The sequence below is a fragment of the Pinus tabuliformis genome, chromosome 8, assembly GCF_031772625.1.
Source record: "Pinus tabuliformis cultivar Carrire ecotype Pingquan chromosome 8, CPIR1, whole genome shotgun sequence".
NCBI classification, from domain to species: Eukaryota; Viridiplantae; Streptophyta; class Pinopsida; order Pinales; family Pinaceae; genus Pinus; species Pinus tabuliformis.
Window position 1 is genome coordinate 890,308,849 of NC_142294.1, and position 27,005 is coordinate 890,335,853.

General features: G+C 39.9%; 1 protein-coding gene across 2 annotated transcripts in view; it reads right to left on the minus strand.

The window, feature by feature from the left end:
- LOC149238409 (protein EMSY-LIKE 3-like) overlaps positions 1 to 27,005 on the minus strand; it is a 225,548-nt gene that overhangs the window by 80,126 nt on the left and 118,417 nt on the right. For both annotated transcript variants that reach the window (XM_089373027.1, XM_089373028.1), the window contains exon 4: positions 24,143 to 24,365. In XM_089373027.1, coding sequence (XP_089229153.1) covers positions 24,143 to 24,365 — 223 coding nt within the window. The remainder of the gene's footprint in view (positions 1 to 24,142; positions 24,366 to 27,005) is intronic.

Here is a 27,005-nt window from a genome sequence, read left to right on the forward strand (position 1 = left end):
CAGGTTTCTTACTGGTGAACATTTCTTCGGGAGCCTTGGAACCCAATTCTTGATGAGGGCATCGGTTTTGTACATATATGGCGGTATTTGCAACTTCGGCCCATAGAAACTTCCGAAGTGTTTGATCTTGGAGCATAGCACGGGCAGCGTCCACAATTGTACGATTCTTCCTTTCCACCACACCATTCTGCTCAGGAGTATATGGTGTAGTAGTCTCCCTCTTAATGCCAGCCTCTTTACAAAAGTCATCAAACTCATTGGATTCATATTCAGTCCCATTATCAGTCCTTAAGGTCTTGATCTTCTTTTCGGTTTGATTCTCGATCAAGGCTTTGAAGCGCCGAAACCAGGAGAACACTTCGTCCTTCTTTTTCAAGAAGTATATACAAGTCTTGCGAGAATAATCATCTGTAAAAGTGAGGTAATATAAATATCCTCCCAAGGAGTTCACATGCATCATACCGGATATGTCTGAGTGAACCAACTGTAACATATCGGAGGTCTTGCTTTGGCTTGAGGGGAATGGTCCCCTTTTGAGCTTTCCTTCAGCACATCGTGGACATACATCTTCTTGCTCTAATCTGAACTCGGGCATCCCGGTCACCATTTTTCTTACATCAGGTAGAGCTTTATAATGAAGGTGAGCAAACCTCCAATGCCATAGTTCGAACTGAAGAGATGTGTCACAAGACATGACACCCAGTGGACTTCCTCCGACCTGATATAATGAATCAACTCAAAACCCAAGAGTAAAAGCATCTTTAAAGTTCTTTTTCCATACACGTACCTTGCCATCGTTGAAGGCCACCTTGTAGCCTTTGTCTTCCATTGCCGAAATGGACACCAGGTTCTTTTTGAGATTAGGTACATATAATACATCTTGTAAGTGGATGGTATTACCCTGATTCAATTGAAGAGTGACATTTCCTACGCCTTTCACGGGATATTTTGAATTATCTCCAAGAAAAATTTCCAAGTTGGTTTCCTTCTCTATCAAATTATAGAGAGCTTCTTTGTAACCAGTGAAGTGCCTTGAGGCACCACTATGAATAAGCAAATTTCCCAGCGAGTCCCAGGGAGCAGTAGTAGATAGAGCTGCTGGTAGATAATATTCATCTTGCTTATTGTTAACAGTGTTAGATTCATACCTGGAATTTCTTGCCTTCTTGAATGGTTGTCCTCTTCCTTGATTTTCGGCACTTCTTTTACCTCTGCCATTTGACCTGCCATTCCTTTGATTGCCTTGAGAGGGATTTTGATCATCGTCCCGGTGTGAGTCCCTTTTATTAGGGCACTCCCTTGCATAGTGACCTGTTTTATTGCAATTGTAACATCGTCCTTTTCTTCCAGCCTTTCCTTTAGCCCCGAAATTGTTTCTTCTTTTAGCGTGAGAAGAAAAGGCAGAGGGATGACCTTTAAGTATGGGCATTTCTTGCTCTTCCATCCTTGTTTCTTCTTGAATGCATCTGGCCATTAATTCCTCAAATCCAGGAATTACGTTATTGTTGAGAAGAGTAGTCCTGAATATATACCATTCAGATGGTAGTCCTCCAAGAGTTGTGAGTGTCATTTCCCTGTCAGGAATTACCTCCCCAATAGATAGGAGATCGTTCTTGATCTCAGTGATCCTTAAGAAATATACTTGCATACTCTCATCTTTGCCCTTCTTAATTTCCTTCAGCTTATTTCTAAGAAACAAGACTTGATTTGCATCATTAACTTTAAATAAACTCAACAGTCTATCATAGATTTCCTTGGAGGTGTTCAGCTCGAAAACATATGCCACCAAGCACCTGTAGATAGAGTCCCGGATGATCTTCCTTGCTTTGACTTCTCCCTTGGTCCATTTGTTCCTAGCAGCAACGGATGCATTTGATGGACGCTCAACAATTCCGCCTCTCACATGGTCCAACACTTCATGTTCTTCTAATGTTAGACGTGATAGTCAGACTTCTCATGGAGTTTGTCTTCAGAAGGGAAGTGTGTTGAGGACCCCATCATTTCTTTAAGATAGCCTTGCCAACCTTCTCTTCGGTGATTGCTCATGCTCTTGCTCTTGCTTGGGCTTTGTCTTCACCTCAGCTCTGATACCATGTTAAATTATGGTATGTTCTATGCTTAGAGCAGTTTACTTATTTTTCTTCTTATTACCCACAGATTAGATATCACATATACATTAAGTAAAGTGCAAATAGAACATTAAATGATCAACAGAAAACAAGCCAAGACGAGACACAAGATGTGGCGGCTAGCCAAGGACAAACCCCAATGCGGGGAAACCCTTTGATCAAATCTTCTTTTATCTTCAATAGTTCAGCAGAGAGAAATAGCACAAAATCTGAATTCTGTAATTTTATATCAGCAGTAGCAATCCCTAGATCAGCAAAGTCAAACTTGGTCAAACTAGATGAAATTGACCTCTAAAATGCTTGGTCAATTTCCGGTCAACTTGTCCTTGAACAACCTGAAGAAACAGCCCTTGAACAGCCCCAAAAGTACAGTCAATTTGCAGATTTCTGAAGTCAACTTGCAGCCCTAAACTAGGGCAGTCAACACTAGTCAAACCAAAGGTCAGATCACCTCGATTTTCATGCCAAAAATTGCGGCCTGCCTAGGAGAGGCAACCACACCCAATACACACTCGCTTGGTCAATGTTGGTCAAAGAGATGACCTGCTGCCCTAGCGTCCTCCTTTCTGCGTCTTCCTTGCCCTAGGACGTATTCCTTTCAGCCACACGTGTGAGAGAGAGAGGCTCCTTTTATGCGTAGGAGAGAGAGAGAGAAAATGATTGAATGAATTATCCAAATGAGGAGAATGCTCCTTGTATTTATATGCAAACGTGATGCAGGAGCATCCAGCACCCTTAGTCAAAGGGAGGAATCCAAACTGGAGCGAAGAGGAAGACGTGGACCAAGGGCGCAAAACAAGGAAAAATCTGTTTTAAAACAGATTTAAAGATGGAATGGATAAAGTCTCGAGGAGACTTGTTATTATTGTAATCTGACATGCATGCATTATCAAGCATTAAGGGCTTTTGTTAGAGGATTGATCGGATCCTTCCATGATCCGATCCAACACTTCTTATATATACGAACCTGCGCGTTCAAGAGGGATATAGAGCAGTAGATAGACAAGATGTAGTCGAGAGGAGAACAACTGCTAAGGATGAAACGCCTTAGAGTTGTAACTGTGCTATTTATAATAAATATGTGTTTTGTGGGTTTCCTGCGTGTCTATGTAGTATGTTCCCTTTCCAATTATGTTATGTGTATATGTGCCGAGGGTTTAAATCCCAATTTTGATGTGTTGATCGACCATCAGGCGTGATGGCGACCCATTGATTTAACCAGATTAATCGTGTTATAGAAGTTATGCGTGAATGGCGGAGGCTATGGCAAAACTGTGTTTAACACAGAACCCTTCAAAAGGCAAGCGAGAGTTGAAAAGGATTCGAACGAGAATTGATACACAAAGACCGTTAGATCTGGAAGATCAACGGCCCTGATGAAATCACAGAGGAGCAAAGAGTCTTATCGCGTTGGTAGAAACCATTGGAACAAGAACTGGAATGAGCCTTGTAATAGAGTGATAGCGATATGTGATTAACTCGCAACCGTCGGATCGAGGATCCAGATCGACGATTTAAATGAAATCAGCGATCGCATATCGGGGAGGACAAAGGACAGTAGTCTATGGAGCGGCGATACGCCGATGGCCAATAATGCGATATCGTCGATAACCCGATCGGCGATCGGAGCTCGGTCAGATCGGAGGACAAAAGAACAACGGAGAGACCTGTGATAGGAAACAAACCCGACATGATTTATAAACGCGGGTCTATAAGATTTGAAGTCCGTGTATGCAATTCGGAGGGGGTTTTTCCCCATTATCCCTTTGTAATTTGATTAATGTATATACGCGGGTTTTAAGGCTTAAAAGCATTTAAGCTCCCGATATGGTAATAACGCCCGATAAAGTTATATGGTCCGATTTAATGTAATTCCATGATTTAAAAGGCTTAAGGTCTAAAGAACGCTTCCGATAGGCTTTGTGGGCCATAACCCACAAGCCTCAAGATCGATTTTTTTAAGGAAAGGAATTTTGATTAACCCCCAAAATCTTTTCCCATCAAGTGGTATCAGAGCAGACAAAGATTCTGCGTGCAAGAGAAGGGAAAGGATTCCAGAGAGAAAGAAGGAGCAGGAGGTACAGTTGTTTAAAGCTGGAGAATTTATGGTCTTACTGTCGCACAGAGAATGACAGCGGAAGGTGAGAAGATTTGCAGCAACCTAGAGCAAGGTGTGCTCATATGGTTCCAGAGGAGAGAACCTGAAGGATGCCAAAAGACCGAGTGAGGAGGGCTTGGTGAGGTATCGTGTAACAGAGGAACTGTTACTGCAGAGGTTTGGTTGCAGCTCACAAAGATCATAAAAGCAGTTCCATTGAAGAAGTGAAGTGGGTAGAATTGCTAAGGACAAGGAGAAACGTATGACCAGGAGGTCATAAATTTTTGTGCCTCGGGAGTCTGATGCAGGAGCATCCAGCACCCTTAGTCAAAGGGAGGAATCCAAACCGGAGCGAAGAGGAAGACGTGGACCAAGCGAGCAAAACAGGGAAAAATCTGTTTTAAAACAGATTTAAAGATGGAATGGATAAAGTCTCGAGGAGACTTGTTATTATTGTAATCTGCCATGCATGCATTATCAAGCTTTAAGGGCTTTTATTAGAGGGTTGATTAATTCCTTCCGTGATCCGATCCAACACTTCTTGTATATACGAACCTGCGCGTTCAAGAGGGATATAGAGCAGTAGATAGACAAGATGTAGTCGAGAGGAGAACTGCTGCTAAGGCTGAAATGCCTTAGAGTTGTAACTGTGCTATTTATAATAAATATGTGTTTTGTGGGTTTCCTGTGTGTCTATGTAGTATGTTCCCTTTCCAATTCTATTATGTGTATATGTGCCGAGGGTTTAAATCCCAATTTTGATGTGTTGATCGACCATCAGGCGTGATGGCGACCCATTGATTTAACCAAGTTAATTGTGTTATAGAAGTTATGCCTGAATGGCAGAGGCTGTGGCAGAACTGTGTTTAACACAGAACCCTTCAAAAGGCAAGCGAGATTAGTTGAAAAGGATTCGAACGAGAATTGATACACAGGGACTGTTAGATCTGGAATATCAACAGCCCGGATGAAATCGCAGAGGAGCGGAGAGTCTTATCGCGTCGGCAGAAACCATTGGAACAAGAACTGGAACAAGCCTTGTAATAGAGCGATAGCGATATGCGATTAACTCGCAACCATCGGATCGAGGATCCAGATCGACGGTTTAAATGAAATCGACGATCGCATATCGAGGAGGTCAAAGGACGGTAGTCTGTGGAGAGACGATACGCTGATGGCCGATAATGCGATATCGCCGATAAGCCAATCGGCGATCGGAGCTCGGTCGGATTGGATGACAGAAGAACAGCGAAGAGTCCTGCGATAGGAAACAGACCCGACATGATTTATAAACGCGGGTCTATAAGATTTGAAGTCCGTGTATGCAGTTCGGAGGGGGTTTTCCCCGTTATCCCTTTGTAATTTGATTAATGTATATACGCGGGTTTTAAGGCTTAAAAGCATATTTTTAAGCTCCCGATATGGTAATAAAGCCCGATAAAATTATATGGTCCAATTTAATGTAAGTTCGTGATTTAAAAGGCTTAAGGCCTAAAGAACGCTTCCAATAGGCTTTATGGGCCATAACCCACAGGCCTCAAGATCAATTTTTTTAAGGAAAGGGATTTTGATTAACCCCCAAAATCTGTTCCCATCAAAACGTTGAGGATGAATAGACGTGACTGTTGGGTTTCTGGGCCTATATAAGTTTGCTGGCCGACCTTGACAATTTGTCCATAATCAAAATAAATTCATATCTCCATAAATACTCATCGGAATCGAATGATCTTTAGATCAATCCTACACCTCTCGATGAGAGGAATCTAGGAAAAATATCAGAAACCATAAGATGAGAGGAATCTAGGAAAAATATCAGAAACCATAAATGAGGTGATCCACATGGAGTTTGGCCCTAGTTGCCAATTTTAACAAAATGCATATAGGTTGACTAGCAATTTTAAACCTGCCTAGGTGATATGAGAGGGAATGCCCCCCCAATGCCACCTATTGTGTGTCCACATGTTAGACACATAGACATGCATACCCTGAATATTTCATACATAGGACATGGATCGTGTGTCTTGTGTATTTGAAACTTGGGGGATGTGTCCTACATATCTTCAATATTTTTAATATTTTTTCTTGTTTTTATATTTTTAACATTATATGTATTATATTTCTTAGTATGTCCATAATTTTAGTAGAATAGCTTTATTTTTTTCCGAACAAAAAATAGCAATTTATTCAACCTGAAACAAGGAACAAAATAACATTATGTAGATGTTGTTAAGCATTCAATCATATCAGCCTTTCGGCTGATGAACTATAAAAAGAAAATTGTAAAAAATTACATAAATTGATGGGGTTAAGTGTGATAACAATCGCTTGACTTCCCCTTTTTGCCCTTCTTTTTCAGAACCTTTTGCCAAACCGCATGGTTGTGACCCACTGTCACCACATCCAATTCATTTCCAGCTACCTGCAAAGGGACTTCTTTGTCTAAGTCTGAGCTCTCAGATACATGGATTCTCTTTATGCCCCCCGTGCCCTTTTCGTTGAGTGTTTCCTCTTTCTGTTGATCTGATGCTTTGATCTCTACTAATTTCATGGCCTTCTGGATGTGGGTCACAATTCCTAACTAATCCAGAGCATCACCCTCTGCTTGGTTATCATGTTGTGCCTGTGCATCCATATTTGGATTGTTCTCCATAGTCTCTTCTTCTTCAGAAAGGTGAAGGTCATATAACTGCCATCTCTTTTTTTTTGTCAAGTTGTCTGAGTTCTCTAGAGATTACATCAGACTTGACCTGTGGCTTGGGAAACCGCAACCCAAAGGCATCTAAGCCATCAAAATCACTCGGGGATCACACCCAACCTGAACCACACAAGCCCTTAACTGTGAAAATTTCTAGATAGAAATCCAACTACAATGACTGATATTATTTCATCTACTTATTAATTCATAAATTTGTTATTCACAGTGTTTCTACGGCAAATATCGAAATAAATTCTACAGCAGTCTTCACAATTAAAATACTGTGGAAAGTAAATGCAAGGAAAAATACCAACGCAAGTACAATCACAATGATAGTTATTTTTGGACAATTGTCTCTGGAAAAACCCAATGCGGGAAAACCAGTGCAGCAAATGAGGGTTTCTTTATTAATCTTCAGCAAAAATCTCATGTACAAGATACAACCAGCAGAATAGAAGAGAAATCTTAGTGAGAAATTTATTGACAGTTCTCTCACACTTCCCGGCAAGATTCTGATCCAAGAGAGGACCTGTTGCCCCCTCTTCGTCTCACTGCATTAGCTTCTGCGTGAGGACTGCACAGTCCCAATGTCAGCCTTTGCACTATCCCTCTGCGTTAAAGCTTCTGCGTCGTGTCCCTTCTCCACTCTGCATCTTCTGCTCTTGCACTCCTAACTGATGTTACTCCCCTCTCTCTCCTCCTCACCTGCAACTCTCGCTCTGAATCGATTTCCTCTTACCGAACTTCGACCAGTGAGAAAATCTATTTTACTTGGGTAACTGAATATCTACCTAGTGTGTTTTCCAAATGCCCATCAATGTCCTTATAATCCTCCAATTGAGAACAAATGGCCCAGATTATATTCTAATCAATCGCTTAGATCATTTGGACTCCGTCTTCTTCTAGAAGTTTCACCCATAGTTTAGATTAATACCCATTAATCATTTTAATTTCCTAAGTTGACTTAGGGACCCATTAAAAATAATTAATTATTTTAATAAGACTGTCTCCAGGTGGAATTTCCAAAACGATTTCTAGGTATTGGGAAATGCATGTGTCTAAGCCTCCCTACAAATTTTGAGACTTAGAGCACATCCGATGCTACCAGAAATCAACATTAACATGGTTGGATTTTTGCCCACAGAGTTTTCAACCAATGACCTTCACATCACGGAGTGACTTATCAGTACACCCCATCACGGTCTATCCTACGCCTCATGGGCTTGATACCCACCATCCCTTAGGCTTACGGGCCTACCTCTATTTCTTTTTCGGGATCTTTTTATCCTGTGGGCATGTCACCACAACCAATTCATTTCCAGCTACCTGCAAAGGGACTTCTTTGTCTATGTCTGAGCTCTCAAATACATGGATTCTCTTTATGCCTCTCGTGCCCTTTTCAGAGTGTTTCCTCTTTCTGTTGCTCTAATGCTTTGATCTCTACTAATTTTTTGGCCTTTTGGATGTGGGTCACAGTTCCTAACTGATCCAGAGCATCTCCCTCTACTTGGTTATCATGTTGTCCCTGTGAATCCATATTTGGATTGTTCTCCATAGTCTCTTCTTCTTCTTCAGAAAGGTGAAGGTCATATACCTGCTATCTCTTTATTTTTTTGTCAAGTTCTCTGAATTCTCTAGAAATTACATCAAGCTTGACCTGTGGCTTGAGAAACCGCGACCCAGGGGCATCTAAGCCATCAAAATCACCCGGGGATCACACCTAGCCTAAGCCACACCAGCGCTTATCATGGTTGGATTTTTTCCCACAGAGTTTTTGTTAAGTTTTGGTATGTTCTATGCTAGAGCAATTTATTTCAATTTTCACAGTTAGCTCAATATTTTTCCTAGATTAGCAATCACATTAGCATTAAAGTAAACTGCAGATAGAACATAAATATAAATCACAGAAGACAAGCCAAGACAAGAGGACACAAGATGTGGCGTCAACCAGGGACAAACCCCAATGTGGGGAAACCCTTGATCAATTCTTCTTTTATGTTCTTCAATAGTTCAGCAGAGAGAGAGATAGTACATTTACAACAGAAGTCAACACTTTGACTTATCTATACATGAGATCAGTTGAAGACATTCTGCTTCAACTGATTCTCCAAGGTGACGGCTTCACCTAACATAGTGTTGCATCTCGTCTATTTGTTGCACCTCTCCGTGCTGCAACATGAGAAAGTTGTCCTTCTCCTGCAGTATCCTTGATACAGTCATAGTATTGCCATACTTGCCTGACTAGTGCAACCCTTAACACAATCTATGCTGCTGGCTATGGCTTGCAGCCTAGCCCAGCAGCAAGTAAGATCTACACACAGTACCTAGCTAATCATCACAACTGTGATAGGACTGCTCCTTCAGGTAGGTCCCTACTGCATCATGACTGCTCCATTAAGATCTTCATTACTATTGTAACCTTCATTAAGATTATGATCTTCAAGAACATGATAAGATCCTTCCATCATCATCAGGATTATGCCGAGGCTATGGTGCAGTTCCTTCTTATTATGTAGAGGTTGTGATCCTGCTTCTTCTCATTACATCGAGATAGTGATAGTCACTGAGATCCTGCTTTTACCATGAGACTAGGACTGTGTCTGTACTTTCACCGAGGCTAAGTTCTCCTTGCACCGAGATCTCCTGTAGTGATGCCGAGACTGTATCATTGTAAACCTTCTCCTCACTGTGACTGCGTATGGAATGAGAGCACTGAGATACATGAATATATACTTATATGCTGAGGCTGTTGTTCCTCAAGCACCCGAGTTGATGACTGTTCCTAAAGCGAGGTGCAGTCAAACCCTTTGTTGTGGCTCAGCTTCATGCAGAGATGAATGTGGCTCCTCTTCATGACTGCAGCTCTCTGTGGCTACATGTCTTGTCAGCGGTTCCTCTTCATAACTGCGGCTAACTGTGGTGTGTATAAAGAGTCTCCATGACTGCGTATAATTGACTGTGAATATGACTGCGTATAGAGTCTCCATTGTTGTGCGTATAGACTACGTATAATTGACTGTGTATATGGCTGCGTATAGAGTCTCCATTGTTGTGCGTATAGAGTCTCCATTGCTGCGTATATGCAAGTGTTTCCATGACTGCGTATAGAGTCTCCATTGTTGTGCATATAGAGTCTCCATTGCTGCGTATATGCAAGTGTTTCCATGACTGCGTATAGAGTCTCCATTGCTGCGTATATGCAAGTGTTTCCATGAGTGCGTATAGAGTTTCCATTGCTTTGTATAAGTGTTGACTGTGTATAGAGTCTCCATGGACAACAGATTAGGGCATCACTTAGATTAGGGCATCACTTGACAACAGATTGGAGCTCTTTTAGACAGTGGATAGGAGCCTACCCTTTGTTACGGCTAGGGCACATCTAAACTGCGGCTAGGGCATCATATGCTGGCTAGGGCATCATACACTTAGCCCAGCGTACTCTTTAGTGTCTCTCCTTCACTAAAAACCCAAGACGTGGAGAGGAGGAGATCACATGAAGAGTGTGTCTCAAATGACTTCAAGTTCTCTCCTATTTATACTAAAATGTAGATGATGAATAAACATGACTATTGGGCTTCTGAGCCTACACAAGTTGCTGGCCGACTTGACAATTTGTCTTATAACATAAATAAATTCATAACTTCATGAATACTTATCAGAATCGGATGATCTTTAGATCAATCCTACACCTCCCGATGAGAGGGATCCAATAAAAATATCAACTGCCATAAATAAGCTGACCCACATGGAGTTTGGCCATAGTTGCCAATTTTAACAGTTTTGAATCGATGACCTTCACATCATAGAGTGACTTAACAATACAACCCATCACCGTCTATTCTACGCCCCGTAGGCTTGATACCCACCATCCCTTAGGGTTATGGGCCTACCTCTTTTTCTTCTTTGGGATCTTTTTTTCCTGTGGGCATGTATTCTGAAGGTGTCCTGTTTGAAAACAATTTTGGCATCTAAAATGTCATGTTCTCATAATCTAAGACCTTGGTCCACTGAAAGTTTTTATGTTTCAGTTGGATACAATTAGGTAGACCTTTATTGAGATCTATCTCTACACAAATAATGGCAAATGTAAAAATACCTTTTTTCGTTTTGTCAAAGCATCTTTTTGAATTTTCCCAAAGTATTTCCAATGTCCTCTAGGACCTGATGGTGCCAGAAAGGAAGAGGGAGATTTGATAATCTCACCCAAACCAGCATTGTTGTGACCACCATGCTTGTGGCATCAAAATCTAGGAACCATAGGGTAATGAAGAGCCCAGTTCTACCCCAAAACCATGGCCAATCATTTAGGACTTTCTCCAGATCCTTTAGTGTATCAAATTGAACTATGACGAAAACTTTGGAGCATAAGTAGATATCACGATTGGGTGTTCAAGAAGAAAAAACACACTGGTGTAAATCTTCAAATCTCAGCCAAAAACCATTAAACTTGCAAATTAAAACCTTGGATTGAAGATCAGCAAAAAGAGAATTTACCTTTGGGTGTTTAACTTCCATGGTTGGTGCATGTTATGTTTGTTCGACAATGTAGGATCCTGGCATATTTTGGATCTGATCGAAAGGAATGGCCACCTTCCCTTTAATTGCATCCTTGAAAGAGACAGATCCATTGGGGTTTTTGTAGCCTAGGCCCTATAGCTCCACCCCGCAACCTTAGATTTAATATTATGGTAGAATTCCTTGCAATGCCATAATCTTTCAGCTGAAAGAAATCCTGTAGCAGTTTCCCTTCATATAACAAACATTGAACCATTGTTGGTATACCCGGGTTGTTCTGAATGCTTTGATTCATGTTTTCCACTAGATTCGAGTCCTAGATCTAAAATATGGAGGTCTTCATTCAAATTTTTTAAGATCTGGAATTTTTTAATCTCTTCCTATCTTTTAGCCAAATCTGGGGGTAACACAGTGAAGGGAATACCATGGGAGAGAAAATCCCCTTTGTGAACCAGATTAGCCGTAGGGGTCATCTCCTTCAACGAAAGCAAATCCTATAGAATGGTGAATACATGGGATCTCTACACAGGGAAAAAAGTGCTCTCTATGACCATCCCCATAAAGCACACACAATGTATCCATCCCGTAAATACCACTATGACGCCATAGAAAAATTATGAAAGTTCCAACCGGACACTCATCTTTCCTTTACAAACGTCAGCGTAGTTGGCCTTGGGCTCCTTGTAAAGGCTTTGGGCCTGGGTTTTCTCCTCATAACAGGTTTGATCCTGGGAGGCTTCCATGGGGCAACACCCCCTCATTCTTTTCAAATCCATAGTTGCATCATGTTGTATGGGTTGTTGATACTCCACAAACTTGATCCAATACAGTCTACTTCTAGCACCATTGGTGAAAGTGAACTCATCAATAAAAAACCTTGGATCCCTGCCATGGTTTATGTCCGTGATCCATGTCTTGTAATCAGCAATAGCACCCTGCAGAGAACCAATACAATAACCCCTAGCACCAATATAAAACTCAATCACTCTCCCAAAGAAAACCATCTGCTTCATAGTATTATAGCTTTATTATTATTATTATTAAAACAAAAAACAAAAAATGTGTGTATATATATTTATATATATAGTATCTTCTATATCTTTATTAGTTTTATCCTCATCGTTATCGTAATTGTAATACTAGAATTACAAAGATATTAAACACATGGAAACATCTATAGTATGACCCGATTGATTAGCTCAATCTGCTCAAGTCACTGTTTAAGGCAAAGTTCACCATGAAGTCTCTAGTTCTAGTCCCACTAGGTTCAAGTCCAACTAAGACCCACTAGGTTGTCTGTCGCCATTGCGTTTGGTGGTTGAGCTTCCCTCCCATTGGAAATTTCGAGGAAGGGGGGGAACCTCCGAGGCTTGCCTCTAGAAAAAAATACACACATAAATGCATACATACATATGTTATGTATATATGTCTAAATGTATAACTATGTATATATGCATATCATAGTAGTAAAGTCCCAGGGATTAGCTCAAATAGTTGAACCATCCACCCAAGGGATGTTGATGACAAGATAGCCACAGGTCACATGTTCAAAACTAGTTGAGTCCCTCAAGGTTACTAATAGCGAATGTGGTTGCTGGTTGGGCCACCCTCAATCTAGATATGCTAGAGATGAGGGGGAAATCTCAAAAGGTTTTCTTTGGGAATAAATATGCCAAATCTAAAGCCAATAGGCTAAGCAAAGTAAGGTGTCATTCTCTCGATGGATCTTTCAAACTTCACTACCAGTGACTACTCCCCAGAGGGTTCTCCTTAGATATGTTGACTGTCAAAGATATCACTAATTTACAACCAATCAAAGATTCATATAAGTTGAATATTATAATGCAAGCCCCCTTTTGGAGAGATTACGGGTTTGAGATTTGTGAAACCCTTTCAACAATGTGGAGGTTTGGCAAACCCATTCAACAATATGACTCCAAGAAGGGGCTTCATATATCAGGGACATTGTTTATCTCTAGTCCTCAAAATAGATGGGTTTCATGCAACCTTAGGGTTTAATGGATTCATTGGTTGCACAGTGTATGTTCTCCTTGTTTGAGCTAAAAGCTTCAAGTATTTGCTTAGCTGTTTATCAAGGATTGATATCCAAAGCTCACCTTGTCAAAAGCTAGCTGCCAAATGGTGTATGCCCCTTTTGTCATCATTTCGATACCCTAAAGAGTCTTTTACTAAATTATAGCTTTGACAGAAACATCATTTTTGCGGTTGGTACAAGATTGTCATTATATTTTGCTTCATCGAAAGCTTCAATAGTGTGCAAACCCTCTTGGGGATTGAGGGTCCCTAGTTTTGTCCCACCTTTTTGGAGTTTGAGATTGTATTCTGATTTCAATTCCATTTGCAAATTGGAAGTTTCGACACAAGTAATTTTTTTCTAATGAGATCAATTTTGTTAAGTCATGTTGCCACTCTTGGCAAGAAAGAGGTATTTATGCAATTGCTTATGTAAAAACACCTCAAAATTAAGGATTCCAAAGAGTTTAGTGCTATCGCTTACTCTAAGCTTATTGTTGGTTTAGTGGCTCGTAGGAAGAGGATATGATTCTACTCTGTATATACTCTTCCATTTTCCTTTTGGTTTTCCTATATTAGCTACTATGTAAATTTTCTTCTATAATACAAGGCATATTTTGCAACAAAAGAAAGATGAAGACCAAAGCAAAAGAACTAAATTCAAGTGATAGACAACAAAAAGTTGTCAAATACATCCATGTTGCCAACAACTTTAAGAATCCATTACAACTCCAAGTTTAAAGTTGAATATCAATATACCATTTCATATCAAGCCAAAATACGTTATCAAGGAATTTATATGGCCCAACTTCCATGGAAAAATCGAATTCAATGATTTTCCTTAAGAGGGAGATAACACAACCCACAAAGTGGTAGCTAGGGTTTTGAAAACTAGGGTTTTTCTTGCCCTTACTCCATACTAGGGTTTGATATTTTCATAAGTAGGTTTCCCTTAGACTCCATCACCCAAGGATCAAACACTGGCATCCATGTAGGTGATCACACGTCATTGAAAAACATATTTTAAAACCTTTTTCTCTCTCCCTCACATTTTCAACCCTTCAAAGCAAGTTGTTAGGCTACCACATAGGGCTGAATTCAACTAAGAGGAGTTCATTGGCCTGTGGTGGGTTATACATTGCATCAAAATCCACCCTTTTCCATGGTTAATTTTTCCTTTTTAGGGCTGACATCACAAGCCCTAGGTAATTTTTCCTTAGGGTAAACCCTAACCTAACCCTAGGCTTCAACTTAGGGCTTCTTGAAGGCTTGTTGCTCCAATTGTTGATCAAATCAATCTTTAGCAAGCCTTTTCTTGGTCTTATGCACCTTGGTAAGCCTTTGTCCTTGCTTATTCATTAAACCCTAGGTCATAAGTGCCCTAGATAGGCCTCTTGAAGTGCATGCTTTGCTTGTCTTTATTGGATTGAACCTTGTCCTTAAGTTGAGTGCTCTTTTGGAGCCTATCCTTTTGTCACCTTTGAGCCATAGACTTAGAATACCTATTAGGTGATCAAATACCGGGAAGCCTCCCTTCTGGTGAAAGTCGACTAAAGAGCAGGAAGTGGTGTGTTGTGGTGACAATGGGCCTCCACCTCATTGTTGTCCCTTGGTCTCATTCTTGTCTTGTGAGGCATCTTAGAAGACCTACTAGATTTTGAGGCAACAGGTCCCACTAGACTAGGGCCAAAGACTGACCCCCTGGAAAGGTGAGAGAAAAAGTTTACAATCAAAATCGGTCAATCATGCAGATCACCCCTTTATCCATTGCTAGAATGCCCAAAACATTAAGCAAAAGCACTTAATTGTAAAACAGTTAAAGTACCTGCCGAATGGTGAACCGCCTTCCTTCAAGAGGAATGTTGAATGGTGAGAGGTGTATAACTAGTGCAAATGGCGGTGAAATGTGGCATATCATCATAATTGAGCAGTGCATACTATATAGGGATGTTGACTGGCTGGTTGTCCAAAATAGGAGAAAAATTTTCATCTATGGGGTTGCCCACTTTTGGTGGATAGCAGGACTCTAGGGCACAAACATGCATATATGTTGTTGCAACTAAATACAAAAAGGACATCCATAACACTTGAGAGTGGAAGAAATGACAATTGAGGCCAGAAAGTTAATTTTCTAGACCATGATAGTCAGATCTAAAATATAAACCCTAACCCTAGAAAAGCCTTAACCTTCAATTGAAACTGGTGTAACTTAAATACAAATTCTGCTACACATACTGCTGGAAATTACTAACAGCTAGACACAGTAAACATGCTCAGAAAATCTGAGTTTTAAATCTGCAACTCTGTTTATTCATGAACTGGAAAAACAGCAAGCTAGCAAAATCTCAAAATAATAATAACCACACTCCTTCAGTGGTTTTCCCTCTATATTCTCAAGATGCATGCCCAAATTTGTTGCCTCAAGATTCATGCTGAAATTGTATTGTGCAAACATTTTGCTACTTTGTGATGTGTGCCAACATTTTGTTGCCTCAAGTTTCATGCCTGTATACTACTACCTCATAATTTAGGACTAAGTGTATCAGTCCTTGAAATTAGTGCCTCATGCTTCTCAAATTTCATATTTGTTGAAAATTGGGGCAGCTATGGAACGAATTTCCCAATAGGAACCCAAAGACCCCAAAGGAAGCCCAACTGCCCCAAAAAGAACTCAAATTGGATAAAGAGTTATTATTATTAATATGGCACAAATCAAAATGGGCAAGCAATCATTGAAGACATGTGAAAAATATGTTCAATATTATTTTGAGAGAAATTCGAATTTAAGAATTTCCTTCCAATATTTGCAAGTCAGCCTCACAAGCAAAGGCACCCCGTCGATTGGTATAAATAAAAGGTCCTATGGCTCATCTGGTTTATCACATCATTAAGAGAAATGATCTCTATGGCTCACTATTATACATAATGGTTTATATGGTTCAACTTTGAGGGCTCGCTTATGTTCTTGAATTGTGGCATCACATTCCTTTTATGGCTCAGATCATATCCGTGTGGCATCACATTCTTTTTATGGCTCAAATATATCTTTCTGTGGGTCGTTTTTCATACCTATGGCTCGCACTTTGTTTCTATGTCTCGTGTATGAAGTTTTGTGGTTCGCAACGCTCTGAGGATCGCTTTGTTACTTCTGCATTTCTCTATGTCATCACTCAATACGCGGTATCATCACACAATGGTTTCATGTGGCTCACATATAATTGTGGCATGAAATTTATCTCAATTGCATCGCTCATCGAACAATGGCATCGCTCTCGCATAGTGGCATCACTGTGCCATTGCTTTAGCACAGTGTCAGAGTAGCATCACTCATCGAATAGTGGCATCGCTCTCTCATAGTGGCATCGCTCATCGAATAGTGGCATCGCTCTCTCATAGTGGCATCGCTCATCGCACAGTGGCACAATGGCATCGCTTACGCACAATGGCACAATACACAAAAACAATGGTATTACTCTGTGGTATCAAATTGTATTACATCACTTTACAGTGGCTTGTATTATTATCGGTGGCACGCTTCTATGACACGTATTGTTCATGGCTCACATTAATGGTTCGTATATACTCCTGTGATTCAATGTTATGACTAGCATATAGACTCTCATTGCTCGCACACAATTATAGTGCCTTGCTACTATCTTTCTCTTGACTTGCATTGTTAGTTTTTGGTAGCATTGGAAGTGCTCTAGCCTTGAAAATTGGTGGAAAGGCTATGGCACATGAGTTCTAAAGAACCTGAAAACCGTTTGGTGAAGTTCTCAAGAGGAAAATCGATTGGGGTGATCTTGCATCTGAGGGGCAGTGAGGAAGAAGGACTTTTTAGAGAATACTGACAGAGAAGCGGAGAGAGCTTGCAAAGAGGCAGCACAGTAGCCGGGAGAGCTGACACAGAAAAGCTGCATGTCACGCAAAATCCAGAACTGTCGAAACATCCGGGAGAACTGATGCAGAGGCAATGCAGTAGCCGAGAGAGCTGACGCAGAAAAGCTGCCTGTCACGCAGAATCTAGAACTATCGGAACAGCCGAAACCGTCGGGAACTGCCGGAATCGCCAGGAACTGCCGGATTAGCCGAAATTCTGCCCAGTGAAGTGAGGTAAAACTCACTCAGATTTTCTGCCAGTATTTTCTCTGTAAAGGATTGCCAGATGAGCATCCTAGATTTGTATTCAGATATTTCTCCTACATAATAATAACACCCTCAGAGCTATTGCACCGGTTTTCCAGCATTGGTTTTTCCCGGGGACTATTGTGTCCAAAATCAAGTGTCCTATGTATCTTGTTCTTTGCTCTGTTTTTTGTTTCATGAGATCAAATATTTAATTAGTGTAGGCTGCAGAAGTAATTTGCTTCAATATTTAGAAGAATAACTTGATGAATGTAATTTAAAAATCAAGTAGGTGAAGTAGATTCAGATTTGTTGCAGTAGGGGTTCCTTGAGGATTAGAAATTTTCACATGGTATTAGAGGATTGATTTTGAAACAAGAAGAGCAAATCCAGTGCTGAGCAGTGAAGCAGAAAGCTGCACTTGGTAGCAATTTGAATCCCCTTGAAGGGATTGCGCAATCCTTACCGAGAAGTAGATCCGAGGAAATCTCTCTCTGAGTGAGACGACAGAGAGGTACGATTTTCAGTTCGTGAGTTTGCAGAGGAAGAGGGAGTGATGCAGAGCCTCAGCACAGTGCTTGAACGATGCAGTTTCTGTTGTGCAGAAATCCACTGGAAAAGAACAAAGACATGTAGAAGAGAAATTTTCTCCTCAGAGAACTTTCCGCCAGAAAGTTCGAATTTCTCAATCGCTGAGCAACTGAGCAGTGCTAAGCAGTGACTAGAGGAGTCAGTTCGACAGTTGGGTGAAATGGCATCGCATGGGCTCAGAGATCAGGGCATGTTGGAAGGAGCTTCCAACTATGTCATATGGAAGACTAGAATCTTAGTTGTTCTGGAGGAATATGATCTCGAAGCCTACGTCAATAGTGTTGTAGTTGTTCATGCTGACAACGATCAAAAGAAGAAGTACAAGGTCGAGCAGGGGAAGGCAAAGAGGCTCATTCTCGATGGAGTTTGAGATCATGTGGTCTCACACTTGCAGGGCAAGGATACAGCCCGAGAGATGTGGGAAGCCTTGTCTTCTCTGTATGAAGGCTCTTCCGAACAGCGGAAGATGTATTTGGAGCAGAAGTTGCAGCGGACTTTGATGCAGAAAGGAGAAGACGTGACGCAGAAATAGTCGGGGTTCCTTCGAGTGTAGGAACCTATATTCAACGTCTTCAGGACACCAGAGACCAGCGTGTTGCAATGGGATACACTCCTCAGTCAACTGCAATGGTGAGGATAGCCCTGAATGGAGTCTCGGATGAATGGCAAGTCTTCGTCCAAAGCATATTGGGCAAGGAAAGACTACCTTCATGGGAGGAGATGTGGGCAGCTCTTCAATAGGAGGAGTTAAGGAGGGACCTAGTGAAGGTCAACCTCAATGGCAGTAGTGGGAGTGGCACAAAGACGAAGGAGGAGGAGGAAAACGCAGCTCTAGCATTGAAGGGACAGCAGAAGCCGAAATGAAAGGACATTTCGAAGGTGAAATGTTTCAGTTGTGGTGAGATGGGCCACTATGCATCCCAGTGTCCTTTGAAGAAAAGGGATAAGGATGAGAAACATGATCCTAAGGCTGCTTCAGCAAAGATTGACGAGGATGAGTTTTCCATGAGTGCCCACGCATCTCCAGGAGGGAGATGGGGCGATATTGAGTTGTAGTCGGGAAGACTACATGTGGGCAGGATCCTTGGGGAGTCCACCTCTTGGATCAATTCCTTGCTACGGGAGCCCAAGATTCAGCAATAGCGAGATGGGCTTAGTGTCAATTGATGCAATGGAGTGTTTGAAGGACAGATGCAGTAGCTGGGGACCAGATACTGATCAGCGCAGAGCAAGGTTGGCAGCAATGCAGTTGGCACAGTGTAGGAGTCAGCAGCAGCGTAGAAGATTCAGATGGTTAGAATCAACAGCAGTCAGATTCCAACATTCATTGTATTATATTACACAAAGTTAAGTTCAACTAATTTTGGATGTTTTTCAGTTGCTTGAGTTGCAGTACGGATGCAATGTTAGCAAGGGCAGTGCTAGCAGCATAGCAGATGCAACGTTTGAGAGGGCGTTGTAGTACAGATGCAGCAGTGGCAGTGGCAGTGTCATGGGCATCAGCACAGTGGCAATAGCAGCAGCAATGCAGAAAGGAGGTGCTTTAGAAACAAAGCAGCATGCAGGTAGACATTGTTGTTAGAGCACTTTCATCGCTAAGCGAGAGTGTTAGTTTTTGGTAGTATCGGAAGTTCTCTAGCCTCGAAAATTGGTGGAGAGGCTAAGGCACATGAGTACTAAAGAAGCCAGAAATTGTTTGGTGAAATTCCACCCGGATTGTATTTTATTAAAATAATTAATATTTTTAAAGGGGTTCCTAAGTCTAAACTTAGGAAAATTAAAATATTAATGGGTACTAATCAAAATATGGGTGAGAATGATCTAGAAGGCGGATCAAGTCATGTTTTAATCTTAACTGTTAATTAGAGACTTAATCTCAGCCATTTAATACTCAACAAGAAAATTATAAAATGGAGGCTTGGGGTTCATTTGGAAACACACATAGAGAAATTGAGGAAATCGATTTTCTGAGGTGAGAAGTTCTCAGGAGGAAAATCGATTGGGGAGATCTTGCAACCGAGGAGCAATGAGAATCCGAAAGGACTTTCCGGAGAAAACTGACAAAGAGGCGGAGGGAGCTTGCAGAGAGGCAGCCCAGTAGCCAAGAGAGATGACGCAGAAAAGTTGCCTGTCACACAAAATCCAGAACTGTCGGAACAGTTGGGAGAGCTGACTCAGAGGCAACGTAGTAGCCAGGAGAGCTGACGCAGTAAAGCTGCCTGTCACGCAGAATCCAGAACTGTAGGAACAGTGGAAACTATCGGGAACTACCGAAACTGCCGAGAACTGCCGGAACCGCCGGGAAAGCTGACGCAGAGGGCAGAGAAGGCAACGCAGAGCCAGCGCTGAAATAGTCGGGGTTAGCCAGTCTTGTGCCAAAATCAGCCGGAATTATGCCGGGTGAAATAAGGTAAAACTCACTCAGATTTTCCGCTAGTATTTGCTCTGTAAAGGATTGCTAGATGAGCATCGTAGATTTGTATTCAGATATTTCTCCTACATAATAATAAAACCCTCAGAGTTGTTGCACCGGCTTTCCAACATTGGTTTTTCCGGGGACTATTGTATCCAAAATAAGTGTCCTGTGTATCTTGTTCTTTGCTCTATTTTTTGTTTCATGAGATCAAATATTTAATTAGTGTAGGCTGCAGAAGTAATTTGCTTCAGTATTCAGAAGAATAACTTGATGAATGTAATTTAAAAATCAAGTTGGTGAAGTAGATTCAGATTTGCTGCAGTATGGGTTCCTTGAGGATTAGGAATTTTCACACGCATCTGTAGCTCTATGGTTCGAAATGTGGTCTATACAATAGTGACTTGGAGACGTGAACTTGGAGAGCCATGATTTTGATATACATAACAACAAGACAGTGATCGATATCACAGTGACTTGGATCTATAGACTTGAACGTAAGTAACAGTGATACAACGACTGATGTAACAGTGACACAGTGATGGCAGTAAGTCAATGATTTATATGATATTGAAATAGTGATCTTGTTGATAGTGAGACAATAATCTTGTTGAAAGTGAAATAGTGACTTTGATGATAGTGACCTTGTTTGCATAACAGTGATCTTGAGGAATGATAGTGACAATGATCTTAGATATGACAGTGACCTTGACATGATATTGACCTTGATATGACAGTGACAATTGCAATCTAGATGACACTAATAACGGTATGTCTACAGTACGCTTGTGACAGTGATATGGAGACTTGTGTAAACTTATCCCCTGCTGGTTTGGCCCTAGGTGTTCTAATGTGATTGATGATGATGTCTCATGATTATTGTACTTTGTATCTCAGGTGAACTTTGATGAATATCTAAGAGAAGAAGAATCTGGTTGGGTTTTCCCCCTTGTGGGGTTTTTCCCTGGCCTCTGACCTAAATCTTGGTGTCCCTATTGTCTATGTTTTTCTTCTATTGTTCCTTATTGTTCTGTTGCATTTGTTATTGTTCTCTCTACATAATTGCTAATGCTGATATGATGTTATGGGGTGAAAGTAATGAAAAATGTTGAAAAGTCTACGAGAACAATCTAGCCCTAAAAATTAGCAATGTTAACTGTCCTCAAATTTTAAAGATGAAATTTGACTTCAAATTCTACATCAATGCTTTCAAATTATCTCTTCGAAAATTCTGCTCCAAGGTGTGCAAACACTCCTCTGCCCTCAACCTGTGTTATGCATCTTAACAACGCTTCAACTTCCTCACCATGTCTTCTAGATGAATCCTTGTCGACTCTCTGACTCAAATACCATCTCAGAAATTGCATACGCAATTGCAAAAAATCAAATTATAAGATTGAGAGAGAACCATCCCACCTAACAACTTCACTAAATGACTAATCTAATTTAAGCGATAATAAACTGACTTTATTACAAAATGTACCTTCTAGCTTAAACTCCTGAAGTAATAACTAACAAGTATGACCATTGTTAAACATCTGGTTGAAATGATATCACTTGCTCTAGTAAGTAACTTGGTAACCACTTTGTTAAAAGTACCCCCCATGGGTTATTGGTTTCCAGATAATTATTTCGATGTAAACATACTTGCAGAAGTATTAATCATTCTCATTTTATATTGGTGGATAGTAACATTCCTTGGATAGAAAGCCTACAAATTGCCAAAATATGGAATCGGAACATAGTTCAGGTTGCACTCTTGCATATTCCAATTCAGAAGAGGTGTCTACTGATCTTTAATTGCCAAGCGATAACAGTTGTACTAAATTGTACCACTGAGCATGTCCAAGGACTCGGTAGTCCTAGCCTCTACAATAATTGCTGTCCCCCCTATCACTATCCATCGCAAGGCTTAGACTTATAGCTTCATATTTGTGACTAATAACAGAAAGCAGATATTTAATGATATGCTTGAGCTACACTCTATAGGTAACAGGTTATGGAGTTCTAGCTTACATGTTCAGGTTCATAATTTGTAATCACAATCTCAGGCACATTGCCATCTTCTACCTCTTTTGTCCCTTCTATTCATCCTATCAAAGAATGAGCATTTCCTACCCTATTGGCTTTAAGTGTCCAAGATTATCCACTCTGTCACTATGTAAAATTTATCCCCTTGCCAAAAAGAACAAGAACTGGCTACATGTTAACCCTCTTCTTGCATTAATAAAATAGAATTGTGCAAATCATCAGACATGCTCCTAAGAGAAGGAATCTAAACCTAAGTTACCAGAAACGCTGCCCCCAACTCCCAGAAACATAGTTTGGTATTTCGGATACGGAAACACGTACGAAACAGCTTGGAAACGGCATGGAAACGTTTCTGCCACGTTTCACTTTTTCGGAAACGGCCAATGTTCTAGGCACTTTATTGCAAGAATATATTCCAGGCTTGTTTGTCCAGAGCATGTAAATGCAGCTAAATTCTTTGCAGACCTTATATCCACTGATTACAGCTCATCTTAAAGTGAACATTTATCTTCAAAATGGTTTCATGACATGATAGAGACATTTTCCAACAAGTTTTCAACAATGCCAGATCTAAAGCATGGAAACCTGGTATTTGGAATGGAAACTCATAAGGTATCTATGAAATCAAGAAGGAAAGTTACCCACAAAGTTGGCTGGTGGAAGCAGTTTCTTTGCATTAGGTTAAATTTCTCAGCATATACTTCACATTACTTAATTGCTTGAATTGTGGCATCTTGATTCTTGGCCATATGATCTTCGGTCGTGAATAAATAAATGCAGTTTACTTCTTTCTATGAATTTCAGAGCATCTCCTGTTGTAGCTACTGGAATACAGTCCAATTTATAATGTGTAGACGATGTTATTTACAATGATTAAATTTACATTATATTCGGTGAGACTAAACAATATTTCTATGTCATGACCCCTTTAGAGTCTAGACCAAGATACTATGCAACATACTAATTACAAAATCAAATTCATTATGTTGCCCCTGTGTTAGTGCTTTCAAACTCATTAGAAAAATATATAATTTCATGAAGTATGATGTGACTCTGAAAACAATCTCATATTCGTTTAAACTGTGAGTGGGCATTGACATTTTAATCAAAGGTGCCAACTTGAATGTTATAATAATCATTAATGATGATAATGATGAGAATGTTTATAGTATATACTGAATTGATGATGATGATTTGTTTATGTTGAATTCATGATGATAATTATGCATTTTTAATATAGTATCTAGATTCTAAAGACTAAAATATGAATGAGAAATTTATATTTTATTTTATCATATATATATATGTATGTATGTATGTATGTATGTATGTATGTAGTTTCATTGCCGTATCGTATCCAGATTTTTTGAAACTTTGCCATATCCATTTCAAACCCCGTATAACCATGTCCGTTCTCGTATCCATTTGAGTGCAACTTAGATCTAAACAAAAGTAAATTTGCAAAGTATATAAAACTATAAGAGAGTAAAAGCAGAAATTTTAATGCTTACCACTTTGGATTTCTTTTCCCGAGCTCCACTGGGCACTTTTTTTCCTGCTGTTTCCAACAGTGTATGTACAGTGCGTGGTAGAACATGTGGAGGTAAAGAGGTTGTCACAGGTGTAGTTTTTTGCCTTTTACAAGTTGCTGAAACTGTAGGAACACGTTTCTGGAAAGAACATGCAGCGTTTTTTGTAAAATTATCTCGAGTAAAATTGCCTTTTCGGTATTCCCTGTACACATTCACACCACCAATTAGAACTTGTGAAATGGAAACACCTAGTCTTTCTGACAGCCTCAAAAATTACAATGCTGCATGTTAAATTAATGAAGGGTTAAAAAAGAATACACAGTGCGCAAAGCTGTGAAAAGAGAATAATGTTTCTCAGATAGGTTGCCAGGACATTATTAGAAATTTAGATCTACTAATTTGCCAATATGATCCCATATATGAAATGGTGCTAATAAGGGTTTAAATATTTTTCAGGAATACGGCTTTTGGCAAGTGTGTTATGAAAATATGACCTTGTTTTGGGACTGTTTTGGAACAACTCTTGGGACCAGCAAGAACTTTTGAAAATAATTTCAGAATTACAGGCAGTTATTTTTATACCACAGGCGAGTTGGAAAATTGTTGCCCATTATATAGAGGATTATTATATAATAGTTGGGAGCAGAAAATTAAGAGGAAGAAGATAGAAGCATCCCTCAAATTGGCCTGATGGAATTACCAATGATGTTAAGCCTTAAGTAATTGTTACGGACACAATTGCTGGCACAGAAGATGTACTACAAACAGGGGTGGGATAAACCAGCTTAGATCCATATTAAACCTGGACCTATTAAACACCGAGAGGGATCAAATTTCTTAATATGTAATTTTTTAATCATTTAGTTCAATGCATTATAATTCTTTCATATTAAATGATTAAAAAACTACACATTAAGAAATTTAATCCCTCTCAATGTTTGATAGATCCAGGTTTAAGATGGATATAGGCTCATTTAATTTTTTAGATGTTGTCACATACATATATGTTTATGTGGTTATTTATTTTTTATTTAAATAATTATATTTTTAATGCAATGTTATGTTCGTTCATGATAGCGTCTCCCCCATACTGCACTGTCGAGCACCATGAGTATTTTTTTATTTAATTATTTAATAATAAAAAAATCATAGAACATTATGGTCATTCGTGATAACATCTCCCCCATACTGAGCTGTACAGCACCTCGCTACTCTCGGTGCATTTAACATGGGAATTCCAACACAAAGACAATATACAGTTAGCAGGCTTATATTTTATTACAAACAATAATGATCAGTCAATACAAACAAAGGTATGGAGAACAATTGGGTATTCAGGGTTATGACCAAAGATCAAAACTTTCCTGTGGGTAGTTGTACAAACAGTATTCTGACATGTCAAAATCTCTAGAATAATTCTGGTCACATATTGATACACTGTCTCGTAGTCAATTTTGGTTGGGATGTAACAGAAATTTTACTGAGATAGAGAGTTGATTTAGTAGTAAGATCAGACAGAGAATCGGTTTATAATAATATTTCAAATCTTATAGGCAACTGGAAGCAACTGAATTATAAATATGAGAATTTAACGGTAGAGGAACCTGTTTTGGCTTTATTTTTTGTGATCTGTGGTTGGGCAGGGCGAGATATCTCTCACTTATTGGATGGGTCCTTAACCAACATGCCAAGGAATGATCTTAAAAATCATACCTTGATACACAGCAAGGTACCCGCCATGACTAAACTATGACATCAGGAATGGCTTGGCCACCGTGGGGAGATTGGAAGCAAAGAAGTTTCCAAAACTTTACTTCTTAATAAACATGCCTACGATGGAAGATAAGTAGGAATAATAAAGAAACAACTGAAGCTGAAGAACGGAAAGCAAAGGACTTAAAAGTTGTCCCAGAAAGATCAAGTAAACTCCAGGCAGGGAGAACCAATAGCGGAAGATTTAACAACCAAGCATTATTCTTCAATCCACATTTCATATATCCAAGTTGATTGAACTACTCTGTCTTTTCCATTTTATAAAATTCGTTGATGTGGCTTTCAAAGGTAATTCAGGAAAACCGGAATTGGACATTTATTGTGAAATACCTATGGAGATCCAATTTTATTCATGCATATAATATAGGAGAAATTTCTAATAAATTCGTTGAAACGGTTGAGATTTCAACAGAGCTGCAAATGTACAGATGAAAGATCTAATATAGGAAAGTGACTCAAATTTAAAAATTAATAAGATTATAAAGCCTAATAACAAGTGATGAGTGATCTGAATAAAACTGAAAGCTGGATATTGTACTTGTGATTCAAGAAATAAGAGAATTAATAAACTGCTTTGCTATTCTTGAGAGTATCCATGTCATGTGGAAGGCTAACAAGATAGCAGACAGACTTGATATGAGTGTAAATGCCCCTACTGGACCTCAAGTAGTGCATGCAGAGTGAAAAAGTGTCACAAGGCAACAAACAAAAGTATCTCAGTCCAAGTAACGAAGTATTCTGCTTTGGAGAAAGAAGATAAGCCTTAAGGTCCCAAACAGACGGGAAGAGATCGATAACATCGTTGAGTAAACATTGTTGAGTAGCCACCCCCACAGATAAATGTCAATACCAAAGGCAAATATAAAATAGAATTGTTGAATAAGTACAAAGAGGAAGTGCTGAGGGACTTAATTCAACCAGAGAAGCCCCAAATTCTTCTTCTCCACAAAACAAAGACGAAGGCTTCTGAAGCCATCCTAACATGCAAAGAACAGTGATGTGCAAGTGAAGGAAGAGCAGTAAGTTCTCAAGAACTATGGACAATAGTATTTCTCTGAAACTTGTTATT